The sequence below is a fragment of the Gavialis gangeticus genome, unplaced genomic scaffold (assembly GCF_001723915.1).
Source record: "Gavialis gangeticus isolate Ggan-Ray unplaced genomic scaffold, GavGan_comp1, whole genome shotgun sequence".
Taxonomy (NCBI): domain Eukaryota; kingdom Metazoa; phylum Chordata; order Crocodylia; family Gavialidae; genus Gavialis; species Gavialis gangeticus.
The window spans coordinates 43950844-43967544 of record NW_017729006.1 but is presented as its reverse complement, the minus strand read 5'-3'; the positions used below and the strand labels follow the sequence as shown (position 1 = coordinate 43967544).

Here is a 16701-nt window from a genome sequence, read left to right as displayed (position 1 = left end):
AACTACCCCTAACACTGAAATATCTTTCCAAACTTAAGTATTAAAATTCTGGTGCTGTTGAAATGATCCCTTTGAAATAACTGCTATGTGCCAGATGACAAGGGCAGGAACTTCTTGTTTTCCACCATACAGCATACGGGAGCTTTGATGGAGCTAACCAGAACCTTTGTAAATGGAAGTTAAGTTACTATCTGCACATCCATCATGTAGCTGAATAAACAAGCTTCACATAAAGCCAGGACAAGGAGGAGGTCAAGGAGGACTAAGATCAGTGGCAGTACAGCTAACACAGCAAATGTTCCATGTTATTTTGGTTACTCTGACTGTGTCTGTCAAGAAATTATAGAAGTGCTTGGCATTAAGGACATGAAAGATGCTAGTAACATTTTATGAATATGATATATAGCTATATTTAATTACTAAGACTGTTGTTTACTGGAGCCTGAATTCTATTTGGTCCTGGTCACCTAAACAATACACCCATACACAATAAGTATGTGTATGTGCTCTGCATGCCTTCCTATAATCAGCCACAAATGCAGAGCTACGTGTCAAGGAATAGAATTTATCTAGGTACTTGTGTGCCAAAAATGGCATGTAAGAAGCCAAAGCATGACCACTTATGCAACCAGGAAGGGAATATAATGCTAAGGGGTAGTTGTGTGTGACTATAAAAAAGGGAAGTAGTAAATATTTCTGATAGCTGCATATTTACTGATAATTAAAAGGAAATGTGAAAAATGTACTGCTTGGAAATCTATTCCCAGCCCTCTGATCAGGGGCATAAACCAATCTGACTAAATTCAAGAGGTACAGGTGACAAATATCTGGGACACTGATAACAGACCTGGCTCCTGAAGATGGCAGCTGGGAACAAAGGTGAGGGGAAGAGGGACTGTGGGAAAATTATGCCAGAATGTAGGGCAGGAGCAGTAAGAGTTAAAAGATATAGGTCTGAAGTTGAGTGGGAGGCAACATGATGCACCAAAATATTTGGAATCTATTCAAGAATATTCTGAGATGGACAGTAGTAGTACAAACTGGTACAATATATAAGGAAACCATATAGGCTGGTACAAACAAGCCTGGTACAATATTTACAACGTAAGTTTATAAATCAGCAAATTGTAAGGTTCATGGCACCAAAAGTGATTCAGTCATACACGGGCAATGATGAGTGTTTAGTTCATGATCAGTAACATGACTAGTTCATAGTGGTATGGTCAGCAATACAAATGGTTATAGAAATATGTGACCAAAACAATTTGGAGATGTATAAGCCCTTTAAGGTATGACAGGGTAAAATAAAAACCCACCTTGCATTTGTGTTTAACCTTGCCCTATCCCTGGTATTGGCCATTCTGATTAGCTGGCCGATAGGATGAGTAAAGGTACACTAAGTTTATTTGAACTGTGTTGTGGTAGGACCTAAGTGGGCCTTGGAGGCAACAACAAGAAAAAAAACACGATTACAACTGAGCTCTTAGATGTGGAGTCACTACTTTGCCTATGCAGGAAACTTACCACGGCAAGAAGGGTTGTCCTCACCCAGACAGTGCTACTCAGCACCAGCTGTCTCCTGGACCCAAAGCAGTGCCACTGCATTCATTGTGGTGCCATGGGCAGATTGATCAGCACTGTCACTCAAGGGTGCTAACAACTGGAAGAAGCATTGTGCAAATGTGGCTATACTGCTTCTGATGCAGGAGCGTCTGTGCAGAGCAGCATGGTGTGCTTGAGGATGTATTTCCTGATACAGCAGTTTATGGAATAGACATGCCCACAGACATCCTGGTAGCCTGCCAGTGGTGTTAACAATACCTTTGCTCTTGTTTTTCTCTGTTTCTTCTTTTGTGATTAATATTTTGTTCTTGAATGGCTTGCTTGGCTGACTGTACTCTCAGACAGCTCCTGGCTCTAAGAGGGAAGAGAATCACAGGCTCCAACCCAGTCAGGCTTGTTGAGTAATCCCAATGGTACACAGGGTCTCAAGCTGCGGAGCCTAGTCTGGGCGTGGAATTACCATATAATTCCAACACGGGACAGGCAAGAGGCCTCTCACCTGGAAAGATGCACTCAGGAAGACTACAGCGGTCTTGCACAGTGACACCTGATTTACAACTAAGTTTTCCCAGGGTTTGAGAAATAAGAACCCCTGAGAAAGTACTTTGGATACAAACTGAGAAGTACTGAAGCCAGTTGTGGGCTCAGCTGGTTTACAAAGCTCCTCCCTCTCATTTGAACAGATGAGTTATATTTCCTCCCCTTGCTAATCCAGTAACTACAAAATTGACCAAAGCATAAAAAGCAACTACAAAAATCAATGCGGTTGAAACATTCTTATGGCTGTTTTGTTGAGACTCTGTAGTACTTCTGTGCTTAAAAGCAGATATTGAAAGGGGATTGCCTTTATATTAGAGAGATACCTTTTGCTGCTTGCATGAAAACCCCCCCATTTTGACAACACGAAGCCTACTAACATTGCCATTTCCACATGCTCAGTAGCAATCTGGTGAAATTCTCCACACATTCCATCTCAACTAAGCATGCTTGTTTGCTATGGTGCTTTCTGAGCCTGCACCAGAACTGGGCTTAGCAGGACCCTCCTTTGCAATTACTCCTCTTGGCTGTCACAAGCTGCTGTGGCACTAGTTAGTGGAAATGTGCTCTCAGTCCTAACTTCCCCAACAACTTAAATCCAGACAGTGCAGTGGATAAGGAAGCAGCCTGACTCAAACCTGGAGGTCTGAGGAGTAGAGGCATGGTGCAGGGAGCCTGCAAGCATGTACATTCAAACCCTCTCACCTGAGCCATATATTGCTGGAGGTCCTGGGGGCCCAGGAGGACCTGGTGGGCCAGGAGGGCCAACTTTTCCATACCCTGGAGACCCAGGCAGGCCAGGTAATCCTGTGGGCCCTCTGGGCCCAACAACGGAGTCCCCCTTTGGTCCCTGTCAAGACAGAAAATATTTTTATTTTTTATGTAGAAATTAAATGGGTGAAACTGCCTAGACACACAAAAGCTTAACACCAACCCAGCATGCCTTTGCATTGGTCTGAATAAGGGATAGAGGCATGACACACAGCCCTGCATTTAGGTAACTATATAGCATCCAGTGCAGAATTATCTGGGGAATTATCATGGGTAAAACTATTATATATGGGGGAAAGTGACACCAGTGTTGGTATTATGTATTCTGGGGTAACTGTTTGCTAAATCTCACCAGGCTATTCTTGCCTACTCCACCCTGCTTACTGGCTAAATACTGTACTAGCACCTACTGTGGCAGCTACCCAGAAGAGCTGGTTATCTGCTCTGCACACTGATGTTGCTCAGACTGGTGCATAAATTATGTGCGTTACTTCAGCATTAGTAAGTCACATGTCCAGGCCCTGAGTGAGCAACACGTGCACCATGGTCTCCAGGGACAAGTTTCAAAACCAGAAATCTAAATGTAGGTCTTTACATATTGACATGTAAGTCTGATAAAGCGATTGGCTTTTTGGAAGCAAAACCTAGGAGACAGCATCAGACTCTACAAAATCACTGGAAGTGGGCACAGTCTATACCCCTCCCAGTTCCAGTTAGCCTATCTGCCTTAGTGCAGTGCTACAAGTAAGCTACTTAGCTCTGCTGAGAGGCAAGGCTGATTAGGCTGTACAATATCACTGTACATCTTAACCTTGCATTCATAGCTGAACCTCACATAGACCATATCCTATTTCACCTATTAGGCATTTAAGTGGACTTAGGCACCAAAGTGTGATTCTTCTCCACCCTGTTGAAGTCCTGAAAATCCATTACTTCAATTGGTTTTGTAACACACAATCATCTGCTGCTTAAGACTGAGTCATAAAAGACAGTGAGGAACAGGAGGAGCAGTCTGGCTTTTGCATTAACTATTCTTCAGGGACTTGAGCAGGGTGGAATAGGATCATACTTAGGGGCCTAAGTCCAATTAGATGCCCAATAGGTGAAACAGAATCGGGACTTAAATATATATTGTAGCACAACATATAAGTTGTTCTGATAACCTCTCTCATCACAACCACCACCCACCTGTCTTCCATATCCCTGGTCCTGCCACCTCCCTCCTAACAGAAAGCTTCATTTCTCGGTGGCTGCCAATCCATGAGTGCCAGAACACGGCATCTTGAAATGATAGAGGCTGGTGCTCCCTATGCGAGGTAGCATATCCCATCAGACCCGACTGCATATATAAGAACCTCTCCAGGTCATACACTAGAAATGCCTGGCCCTTGTTTACTGGAGGTGGTGAAGACTGGTTTCTAGTAGTAGGAAGTGGGGCCAAACAAGACTCACTGCAGGAAAGTGTCCTTGCCTCACACTCCTTCCCACTTGCCACGAAACTTCCTTCCTGTCTGATGCATTTTTCCCCCATGGAACTCAGACAACCCCATGTTAAAGCTAGCTGCCAAGTATTGAAGCTAGTTGCTGTCCACCTGGGGCTTAGCTAGTTTACCAAGGATCAGCAGAGCTGAGTCTAGAGCAGATGGTATGGTGATTAACACAAGATAAAAAAAAACTAGGCAGAGATTAGATACTAGCTGACTTTTATTGGAATTGTTCAGGCTGCCACAAATTTAGCTTTCCATTCATTTTTCTGAATTACTGGAATGGAAATACCATGAATTAACTACCTGGCCACCTTTTTTCCAGCGAGTCACTAAGCAACAAGACAATGACTACAAATTCTGTTGCTGAGTGAGGGACCATATCACTTACAACAAGTCCAGGTCTTCCTGGGGGCCCAGGAGGCCCTGTCATAAAGAACCCTCCACTTGGCTCCCCCTTTTCTCCTTTTAAGCCAGGCTCTCCACTGTCTCCTTTCTCACCCTAAGAGGAGAAATATATGAAAACATTGAGCTGAATTCAGATTGAAATTGTACAATGATCTTGTAAAATTACACTATAGGTTTCAACTTAGTACAGCATAATATGAGTTTAAAATCTGTTTCTTGGTATCACTCCCTTCTTCCATGACATAGAATGAAAACCTACATTTTCCCCCCTCAGGATACAAGGGCAAGATTTCTTTAACATAAAGAAGAGAAAATTATGAGGCGATACCGTCTTTATCTTACTTCTGTTTCTGCTATCTTACAAAACAAAAATCCACATGGCATTGCAAATTTATCAACTTGGAATCTGGAGGCAAAACAGTGTCGGTAATGAGAGGTGGGATTTTCTACCCACTTTTACTTATTCTTTGAAAAAAGCGAAAGAAAAGTTTTGCCAGGTGGAATAGATTTTTAAAGGCATACAGAAAAGTGAGGATTATAGTACATTGGATGTGGGGGGAAGCAAGAGAAGAAGACAGGACAGGAGAAGAGGAAACATACATATGACCATCTCTTGGATTTCTCTTCTTCTCTCATCCTACTTAGATGTTTATCCTCTGGCTGGCAAAAGGAATGACAGGATGGAAGAAGGAACCTTGAAATATAAAGTCATTATTTTCCCACAGACTAAGAACCCCATCGACAGGAAGTATCACAATATTTCTGGCATTATGTTGGGGTGTTGCTTTCTCTTCCATCCTTTTGGTCTTTTCCACCTGTTCTTGCTGGGATACAAGTCAGAATGGAGAAGGCAGCAGAAGCAAGAACTGTGTGGTGCCAAGACTGAAGGCAACATAAAGGAGGTAGAACTAGGCACAAACAGCATATGCAATTGAGGGATTTCTCCCTTTTGTTTTCTAGTAAACAGAACTGTTATGTGTGTTGTGTGGCACTTCGTCATGTGAGGGGACTGTTATGTGTGTTGTGTGGCACTTCATCATGTGAGGGGACTAATGAAAAACCATCACCATATTTGGATCACAGATGTCAAATATGGCCTGTGGGCCAGATCCAGCTCGTGGAGTAGTGTATCTGGCCCACTGGACTACCAGTAGTCACCAGAAGTTGGGAGCCATGGCTGACATGAGTGTCTTGCTACAGAAATCTGGGGACCTTGGGCGCCTGGTGGACACGGGAGTTTGCGGCAGGAGGGCAAGCCAGGGCTGACATAGCCCTGGTTGTCCTATGGCTGGGTTGCTTTGCCTACTGCCACCATGACCCAAGTCCACAGCCACTAATTCTGCTGCCACCACTGCTGCATGTCCCATGCAGGACCTGGAGCTACAGCTGTTGCCTTCGTGTGCTTCAAGAAGGACCTAGAGCTGAAATTGTCACCTTCATGGGCCCTATGTGTGACCTGAAGCCAGAACTATCATCTCTGTGTGCTCTGTGTTGGAGCCAGTCTACCACCCTGGCATGAAACACGTTTGGAGCAGCAGCTCCAGCTCTGGCATAGGGTACGCAGCATACAGCACATGGTGGGAGCTGGAGCCACTCCTGCCACAAGCACTGGGCAGGAGCTGGAGCTGGAGCTGGAGCTGCTGCCACCAGATCCATCCTGTGCTTTGGGCTAGATCCAGTCCACAAAGAGCCTTGTTGTCTGGACCCAGTCTGGGGCAGGAGGTGAGTTTAACACCCCTGTGTTAAATCAAATTAGGCACATCATATCCGTCTTTCAGTATATGCACACTATGCATTATGCCATAGAAATAAACATTGATTTACATGAGTAGAAACAAAGCTGAACAAAGTCCTCAACTTGATAATGTTTCTTCAGGGGGATTGGTAATACTATTATATGCTATGATTTTTTCTAGTGACACTATGATGCAATATTCTGATAACATGACATAGATCTTATGCTAAATAAGACTGATAACAGTTCTATTTCAGTTACAGCAAAATAAAAGCATCTTAAATTAATATTCCATTAGTCTTTAATTCCATTACTTAAAGTAATCCATAATTGGGGAATAGGTGAATACTGGCAATAGGGAGATACCAAATGTATATAGATTACTTAATAGACTACTCTGGGAAACAAGTAAGTGAGGAAAGAACAGGTGCCTCTCAGTAATTTTACTTATTTATTTTATCAGGCCTGAAAACAGGATGAACAGGATTACAAATACATTATTTTTTTATGTATTAACTGAAGCTAAACCTGCTTTAGCAGCCTTTGTCGATACAAATGTTCTCTTACTCCTCTAAGTGATATAAAAGAGTTTGGGAAATGTAGAGGACTTAACTTATGCTAGTTAATTTAATGAAGAAAATAACAAAGAACAGCTCAAATTAAGAAAGTCAGTGAAAAGAAAACATCTAATTTCTAAACCCTACTGAATGATCATTCTTGTACACTCCTGATATACAATTTATTCTTCTATTTGGAAAATTCTACAATAATGAAAATAACTTTTTACTACAAAGTAATCTGAATAATTATATAACATATAATTTTGTAATTACTGGTATAAATCTGTATTTTGGATATTCCAAAATTGTGGATGTTCAGCCTCCACAAAAGAAGGCTGAGAAGACATTTTGTGGCCTTCTACAAATTCATCGGGGGCGAGGGGGTGGAGCAAGGAATAGGGGATACTCTGTTTACCAGGGTGCCCCTTGGGGTTACTAGGAACAAAGGCCATAAATTGACAGAGAGCAGATTTAGATTAGACGTTAGGAAAAATTACTTTACGGTGAGGGTTGCCAAAATCTGGGATGGGCTTCCAAGGGAGGTAGTGTTCTCCCCTACCGTGGAAGTATTTAAGAGAAGATTAGACAAGCACCTAACTGGGGTCATTTGACCCCAGCACTCTTTCCTGCCCAGGGCAGGGGGGTGGACTCGATAATCTGCTGAGGTCCCTTCCAACCCTAAAAATCTATGAAAACTATGAAAATCTATTTTCCTATTAATAATTCATCTTATGTTTAAAAAATGATAACATTTAGGATTAAAAAACTGAGCAGAAGTCAAATGCAAGTGGGAATAATTACCTTTATGCTGTTAATAAAGTGGCTGAAATGTGATGAAGGTAAAGAAGGACCTGAAAAATTAAGTACATGATTTTAGTATGAGTATTACCTATAATTTCCATTTTAGGAGCATGAAAAGGACATCATTATAAGCACTGTTCTTTTAGGAGTTTAAAGGAAAACAATTTTCTATAATCATGTTGACCTTTTTCACGTAACAAACATTTTTCCTCTGCATTTTACTGTAGCAAAAGCCAACATAGTTATTTCCTTGTACCAGTATAACTGATTGTGCCAGTGGGACTGCGTCCATGCTCTGGTGGTGGTAAGTGGAAACTATGGAGACAGCACAGAGGGCACCAAACAACCAAACCACTCTCTTGTGCCAAGTTGGTGAAGAACTTTTAAATGACATTAATAATAGTAAGATGCACTTGTGTCCAGCATATATGTAGAAACCCCGAGGTATATTAAGAAACCAGCTAAAGAAGGCTTAATAGTTTACAATATTCAGTTCAATGAAACTGCATGAATGTGTTTGCGCAGCTCCTAATACAGCATGTGGCACTATCTTTAAAGGAAGGCAGCAGAACTGGTTATCTAGCTGTCTCTTGAGCAAAGGCCTAATAACTATTTATTTAAGAGAAGCTGGAACCATTTTGTCTAGCAAGGAAGGCCTAATGTTTTCTGCTAGTACCACACCAAAGTAGTGACTTCCAAAGTCTGACTTCAGTGACCTTTCGATTCAGCCCAAGGCAGATTTTTTTCCTGGCATGTCCAGAATCTCAGGGAGTGATATATTCACTGGGATATTTTCCTGGCACATCCAGAACCATGTTATATAGATACTAGATTTGACCCCTCCAGACATGCTATCATCATAAGAAAGGTTAGCTTCATTAGTAGAATAGCAAAACTATTAAAAAGGAGAGATGATTGTTAACACCTATGGAGTAAAGAACAATGAGCCATTAAAATCAACCGACTCCCTCAGCTGCCTGAATAGTAATGCCACAGCTGTTACACTATGGAGCAGGAATCAAAGCAGGGAGCTTCTATTCCAGGCAGAAAATCAGCTTCCTTACTTGCTACACCTACCCAATTTCAGGGGCTGATTTTGGAAGAAAGGGTGTATGCTGTACATGAGACAAATGCATTGTGACAGAGAAGACACTTCAATAGCTGGATTGATGGTCAAAAGCAAAAATACAACAGTTTTTTGCTCCTGACAAATGTTGATGTTTTATTAGGGTAACACTAGAACAGGCACCGGCTGTTTAGCATTCTCCCTCAGCAAAGTTCTAAACCCAACTGCGTTAATCAAATTCTGTGGGCAGACCAATTAAATGGACTTTTGTTTTTATAAGAGCAAGGATTAAATCTGCCTTCACAGTAGAGGAGAACAATAATTTGAGCATGATGGTGTTATTTCCTTTATCACAGTTCTAGTTCATCTCTTTAGGCAGCATCTAAAATCATCCAGGATAGGCCCAAGGTTGTCACTCATTAGCACTTGCAAGATACTGAATTAAATTGTATGTTTGAATGCAAGCAGCAGTGTGCATATGGGAGATAAATCAGCATAAAACAATCCCCCCCCTCTAATTTTTTATTTGAAAACCCAACTCCAGCAGGGTTTTTTTTAAGTTTGTTGATGTCTGGGTGGCTTCTCCCACAAAACTTTTTAATTCTCATTTTGATCAGCATAAAAATTAATAGGACCAAGAAAAGAAGGTTTATTGTGAACAGACATCCTTTGGAAGATAACAACCCAAGAGCTCTCTCAAGTCATAAAACTATAGCTTTAGAGTAAAGATCAGAAAGATCTGAAATGGAGACAAAGCTTATAAATACAATGCATGAGCATTCTAATATAATAAAGGGCTTAGTCTGTCTGTCTGCCCGTCCATAACGCTTCTGGGCAACTGCGCATGTGCCGCCAAGAGGGCTGGTGGCGATTGGCTGCACAGGCTCTGCCTCGTCAGGCAGGGAGGTAGGTGCTGGGGAGGAGGCAGAGGCGGAGGCAGAGGCGGGCAGGGGGAGGAAGCCACCTCCTCAGGTTGGGGGAAGCCCTGCTGTTCTGCGGGAGGAGGTGGAGGTGGAGGTGGAGGTGGAGGTGGGGGAGGGAGCCGCTGCTGCTGCCTCAGGCAGGGAGGCGGAGGAAGCCCTGCTGCTCCATGGGAGGAGGCAGAAGTGGAGACGGGTGGGTGGGGGGCAGGGAGGTGGCGGGAAACTGCACTGCTCCAGGGGAGGAGGTGGAGGTGGGCAGGGGGGAAGAGCGCCATGGCACCAGATGCCAGAGGAGGTGGCAGTGGCGGCAGAGGGACTGTTTACATGGCCGGCCCCAAAGGGTGAGCGGGGGGGGGGAAGGGGGTTATGTAAACACTCTCATAAACACCCCATCATTCATGACAGGCAATTGGCTAGTATTTTATTAATGTTACACTACTCTTTTTATATTTCAGTATTTCTAACATCTATCCATGTAGTATTGCCAGTTTTCTGATCTTTTCCTAACATGTGGGAATTCAAACTTCCACAAAACAGTGAAACACAACATCCACCTTTTTTCACAAAATGTAATGAACTTAAATGCATCCATATTCAATATGTACATCAACTCCTGCTGCAAAAACTAAGGCCTAAGTCCCATTCCACCTTTCAGGCACCTAAAGTAGACTTAACTGCCCAAGCAAAATCCTGTTCCATCCTACACCGAGTTCTGAAGAAACTGCACATCTTGGAGGTGGGTTCCTTTCTCCTTTGTTGCATTTTTGTGAATTTATTTTAAAGCATGTTACAAAGGTAGATGCAGGAATAATTTCTTGCTTCTTGAGTGCAATGTCCTCCCTGAGCACACCCATTGTAGGGCTACAGTGGTTTTTCGGGGACTTGAGAGGGGTTCAAATGAATTTCACTAAAGCAGTTAAGTCCACTTAGGAGCCTAATAGATGGAACAGGCAATGGCATAACTGCAGTGGGGCAACTGAGGCAGTAACCCCCTGCATCTACTTGAAAGTGTGGAAAGAAACAGCTGTTGTTGCAGCTGCACAACTGTAGTTGCAATTGCATGGTGCTGTGTCAATCAGAAGCTGCCTTGAGTGACTGCTGCCCTAGGTGCCAGGCTGTGTCATTACAGTACGTCTGGAAACAGGATCTGGTGCATGGGCCAGCGCTGGTTGCTCGGCTGCTGGTGGCAGCTGCAACAGCTAGACCCGCAGTGCAGCAGCATCTATTTTTTTATGCCCCAGTCACCCTCTCTTCGCTACAGTATTGGGATCTGCTCTTAAATCCTCAATCATTGGTTGGCTCCTGTTATATTTCCAGGTTACATGTTTTTAGTTGCATCAGAAAAAAAGAAAAAGTAAAGAAAGTAGCAGCACTGAATTCAGAATGCTATATTTATTTATTACAAAATGCATAGAACTAGATTTCATTCCTCCTGGCTGAAAGAGGTTGACAGTGAGACACCATCTCTAACCAGGGAGTTGGTGTCTTAAATTCTCTGAAAGGCTGCAACAAGGTAAATATTTCTAAACAATGATTTACATATTGTATATATTCATAAAGACTGCAAATTCCCAGGGTGATCGTTCTTCACAGAGAATGATTCTTATGATGTCAAAAAGCCAGCTGATTTTTGCCTTAGCTCAACAAGGAAACTACTGTATTTATTCGAATCTAAGATAAGCTGCCCCCCCCCCCCACTTCATCATAAGGGAAAAAACCCTCATCTTAGATTTGAATATGAGCCAGAGAAGCAGCTGCTACAGCTCTGAACAGGGGCAGGGAGCCTCATGCTTCAGGTAGGGGGGCATGGAGCAAGAGGACCATAGGGGAAGAGGGCACATGATGTGGGGGGGCAGGGCACAGGAAGGGGGCATGTGGTGCAGGGTGGGATCATGGGGGAAGAGGGTGGGGGATCATAGAGTGAGGGGAGCACAGGGTGCACAAGTGGTGCAGCAAAGGGGGCACAGTACAGGGGGGAGCATAGGGAAAAGGGCATGTAGTGCTAGGGGGAGTATGGGGAAGAGACACAAAGTGCGGAGGGCATGGAAAAAGGGGTGCATGATGGGGAAGCATAGGTGAAAGGACAATGGGAAGAGTGTGGGGTAGGATATTTGGGAAAAGGGCACAGGGGAAGGGAAATGGAGAGTGAGGGGTGCATAGGGAAGGGGCACTTGAAGCAGACGGAGCATGGAGAATGGTAAGTGGAGTGGCAGGGGGAGCTGTTGCAGCTCTGGCTCTGGTCCCAACCTACATCCCAACCCAGACTGGAGGCCAGAGCTGGAGCTGCTGCTACTGCCTAGACTGGTCAGGTGGCTCTGTGCTCCCAGTGGAAACAGAGTCAGAACAGCTGAAAAGGTAAGCAGCAGGGAGGCAGACACCAGAGGGGGACAAGTGGCAGGAGAGGGAAAGCACTGGGGGAGGGACAGGTGACAAGCAGGGAGACAAGGGGCATGGAACAGGCTGCCAGCCCGCCAGCTGCTGCTTCCCCTGACACTACTTTCCCTGGGGTAGTAGTGGGAGGGATGAATTTAAGAGGACCCTCCAATAATTAGATTTTATACACGCAAAATTAAAATAAATATATGATTTTTCATGAATTGAATAATTACAGGGTCATCCTAAATTCCAAGTCATCTTGGATTTGGGTAAATATGGTAATTACATGTCCAACTTTAAGCAGGTGTGAAATATACCAGGACTTAAGGCTAGGCACATATGTAAGTAGCTTGCTGAATCAGACCTTAATGAAGACTGGGCAAGTTAGACAACTATCTCAATACAGGAAATAAGTGGCATTTAAAGTGCACTGGGTATTTAAATGGTTTAACATAACCAACTCCCAAAGGAGCTTTAGGAGCCGATTCACTGTACCTGGTGGACCAGGGGAGCCTTGGTCTCCTTTTTCACCCTTTAAGCCGGTAGGGCCATTCAGTCCCCAGGAGTTTCTCTCTCCTTTAAAACCTAGCAAAAATAGTGCAAACAAATAAAATGTAGTAGGAGCAGGATCAGACACAGAGTTGTTATCTGCAGGCTCTATCACTAATTGCTAATCAGCAAGCAATAAACAAGGATATTGATCGCTGTGGAGGTCAACAAAACTATTGTTTGTTGCTCTGCAATAAGGCATTTCAGCTGTCAACCAAAGCAGACAATGTTCTGGAGCCATATTCATGTTTTTAGCAAAATTATTCTACCTGGTGAGTTGGCCTGGTGCAGAACTGCAGCCAAATAACCTTGAATTTTCTTCCTTTTGCATTTGTTCCCCACATCCAGTGTCACGTGGGCGTTCCTCTGCTACATGTCTAGGCAAAAATGGCACCTTATTCTACATAATTGGTACTTGCAGGTGAAATGAACTCCCAAGTAACTGGATCTTTCAGATATAATTCCCCAATGTCTTGCTTCTTTGCAAAGTGCAAGTAAAATAACACTGCTTTAATTTGGTAGCACATTACAGGCACGTTATGCTGGAATAAATGACTGAACAGGGGCAAGGACAGAGGCTGCCCAATGTGGAGCAAAGTTGTGGGAGTTGGTGGTGAAGTTCATCAGTGCAATACCAGGACAAAGCCTAGGAACACTCTTGCAGAAACAAGGTGGAGTGGTGCTTATGTCCCTTTAGGAACCTGATCCAATAGATGTGCTCAGAGCAGACCTGATGCACACCAACTGCACTGAACTTAGCAACAGAAACAGCAACCAGAGCTACTTTCATTTTAATTATAGCAGTGATGCCCACTTGCTTGTTATGTAATAGCCTAATGGTTAGAAGGCTCAGGAGGTAGAAGACTTGGTTTCCTATGATGTTTTCATCCTGCGGGGCTTCAAACCACATCTTCCACCTTTCAGGAGAGAGCCCTTGGCACCAGGCTACAGGCAGGGACCCCTCTACTCTTTCCTGTTTGAGCTGTGACATTATACAGTAAAGCATGCAAAATCCATGGAACCAGAGAGAAAGCAGGCAAGAAGGAGGCCAACTCCATGGCCTAGTGCTTAGGGAACTTGGGAGATGAGAATCCTGGTCCATGCAACATGTATGCTCCCCAATCCAGATAGCTCAGTCTAGTGTCAGGGCACTCGTCTGGGAGCTGAGATGTGTTTGTCTGAACTATCTTTAGGATGAGCAGGAAACTGAACCAGCTGTCCCACTACTTGGATGAATTTTCTAACTACTAGGCCATTGTATGCAAGACAGACATTACCAGCAGTGCTGCCCGATCTTTTGAAAAAATATTGGTGGACATCTATGTTCAGGAATGGGTTTTAGGTTCCTGGTCACAAACGGACAGGAGTATCTCCCTGGTAACCCTGACTCAAGCACTGAAGCTTCTGAGATGGACAGAAGTTTAGACACATCTCTCCCCATACACTGGGGAGTTATGTCCCCAAGTTTAGACATAACTCTCCCCATACACTGAACAGAGAAGTCTCAGCAATTCAAAAAAGGCCTGGACGCCACTCTGGGGTCAAGTCAGGAGGGCGTAGATACTGTAGGCACCTACATCTGCTTTGGATCTGGCTCTTATTGCTTGGCCACAGGCTATCGTAATTAGAGAAAAAGGAATGATAGCTATTAATATACACAAAGTTTCGTCTAAGTTGTAGCAGGCTGGCTCGTCACTCTTAAACTCCTCCTTGAATGAAAGAATACAACAAGAAACTAAAGAGTCCTTATAACAGCTCATAGTAACTCATGGGAGGGACCATTTTGCTTAATTATTCAGTACATTAACATCCACTCTTATAATTCCCCAGGTGGGACAATGGAGTGAAGGGGCTAATTAGAGTCATCTGGGGCAAACACTGCAGGTCCTTTTGCAATCAAGGTGAGGGTACCTGGTGAGTTGCCAAAGATGGTTTACATCAGCAGACCTAAGAGAAACAAGGAGCTAAGAAATCTGTCCAGGAAGCTCTGGACAGGAAAATGACTGAAGTGAGAGTTAACAGCACAACTGTCATACTCCTCCTGTTGCAGCTCTTAAATGGCCATTATTCTAGGTAGGTGCTTCACTGAGGTGTGCACTATTGCAAATCCCAAACCATCTAGTTGTTCCTAGTTTTGTTGAATTTTTTAAAATTATTTTTAAAAACACTAGGTGTTATGCTCTTGTTCTCTGTGTTACTCAAGTTCAAACATTCCTCTGGAAATACAAGGGCTAGACTTTTTTTTTTAATAGTGAAAGCTCAGTTTCTCATGTAATCATCAGATTGCAGGAGCTGGAGCTTTATGTTGAATAACAACTATTTGTAAGACTCAAGTTAAAAATGTGATAGATGGCAACACCAAGTGTTCCAAAGCACCGCTGTTACTACAGTTGGCAAAGGGGACACAAGTAAAGAATCAATTCCCAGAGAAGCACTGAAATCAGTGATAGGGCCAGTGCCCTACACAGAAGTAAATAACAAATTTAGTGCAAACTTTTCTACATCAAACATATGAATATCTCTGAGGGACTGTCTAAAAACCTTTATTAGAAGCTTCAGGTTTGAATGAGGAATTTGGGTCACTTCTGTTCTGCATGATACTTGGGTTGTATCCTCTCTTTTTAAAGAACGAGGGGAGGCGTGGCAAGAAAAAAATTCCCAGAACTGAGGGAAAGGATTTGGGGCTCTCCTTAGATTTGGAAGTAATGACAGAAGGGGTGGGGTTTACAGACCTGTGGACATTTCAATAGTAGATTTCCAAGTAGAAGCCTCCTCCATAGCTTTGGCTCCCAGGAGCCAGGAATACCCTGGGAAAGGGCTTAAGAACAAGGGGCAGGAGGCTGGTGAAGAGTTTCCTGTGCATCCCTGAATTCCACAGGTACAATAGCTCTGGTTCCTCTATTGTCCCCAATATCCTTTTCAACAAGAGAAGAAAAGGAAGTCCCTGGCTTCAGTACTCACTACAGTTGTCATGCTTTATGTTGCTTCCGTAAGGATTTTTCTGAAGGACCATAAGACATGTTCCATTCGTTCTTGTCAGTCTCACATCTCTCCCCACCTTTTCTTTCACTGATCTTTTGTCTTCTTCCTAGTTCTCTCCCCTAATTCTTCTCTTTCTATGCCTCAGAAATTACCTTCTCTTCAGCAGGTTGCATTCCATCCTCCTAACAAGCAAAGGAAGGGACAGCATTTCCTTTCTTTCTCCAGAAAGGCTCATATTCTCCCTCCTTTTCAAGAAAAGGGAGTGTTGTGGGGCTGCTTCTTCTCCTTCCCCTCTGAGGAAGCCTGCAATGTTTCCTGCTCTAAGCAGGGGTTGCTTCTGCCTGTGATACTGTATCCCAATCCAGGAGAGTGGAGTTCTAACAACAGACAGGAGCTGACTTGATTCAGGCAGTTGGGCCAATTCCTAGGGTTGCCAACTCTGACTGGAGCTATCCCGGGAGATTTTTTTCTCCAGCATGATGTAATGTCATTAATAGGAGTGCACCAATAGAGATTTTTTGGGTCGATACCAATGGCTAATTTTTAATGAGCCATATTGGCTGATACCAGTCTGATTGCTGATATGCAGCCAGGCAGCTTGGAGAGCAGCATCCGGCTGAAAAGTCTGTTGTGGGGGAAGGAGTGAGGGGGGAAGGGAAAGGGTATGGAGGGAGGCAGATCAAGGCCCCCATGGTAAGTGGGGGAGTGGGGGTGGGGCAGGGGCTGCTCAGCCAGGGTGGGCAGGGTGTGGGATGGAGACATGAGCAGCTCATCTGAAGGGGACAGGGGGCAGCTCCCACTACTATGTGCTCCCTGGGAGGGCATGGGGGCCATGTGCCCCTGGATCTGTTCATGGGGTGGGGGTGGTTGCTGCTGTGGGCTGGAGCTGGGGTGGCACTGAGCTCTTCCTGGTGGGGACTGAGCCAGGCTATGCTTGGGGTGGGAG

At 44.0% G+C, this 16701-nt stretch overlaps 1 protein-coding gene across 5 annotated transcripts in view; it reads right to left on the bottom strand.

The window, feature by feature from the left end:
- COL15A1 (collagen type XV alpha 1 chain) overlaps positions 1-16701 on the bottom strand; it is a 347975-nt gene that overhangs the window by 20447 nt on the left and 310827 nt on the right. For all 5 annotated transcript variants that reach the window (XM_019509150.1, XM_019509145.1, XM_019509146.1 and 2 more), the window contains 4 exons: positions 12720-12809; positions 7860-7909; positions 4747-4857; positions 2806-2950 (listed from right to left, as the gene is read on the bottom strand). In XM_019509150.1, coding sequence (XP_019364695.1) covers positions 2806-2950; positions 4747-4857; positions 7860-7909; positions 12720-12809 — 396 coding nt within the window. The remainder of the gene's footprint in view (positions 1-2805; positions 2951-4746; positions 4858-7859; positions 7910-12719; positions 12810-16701) is intronic.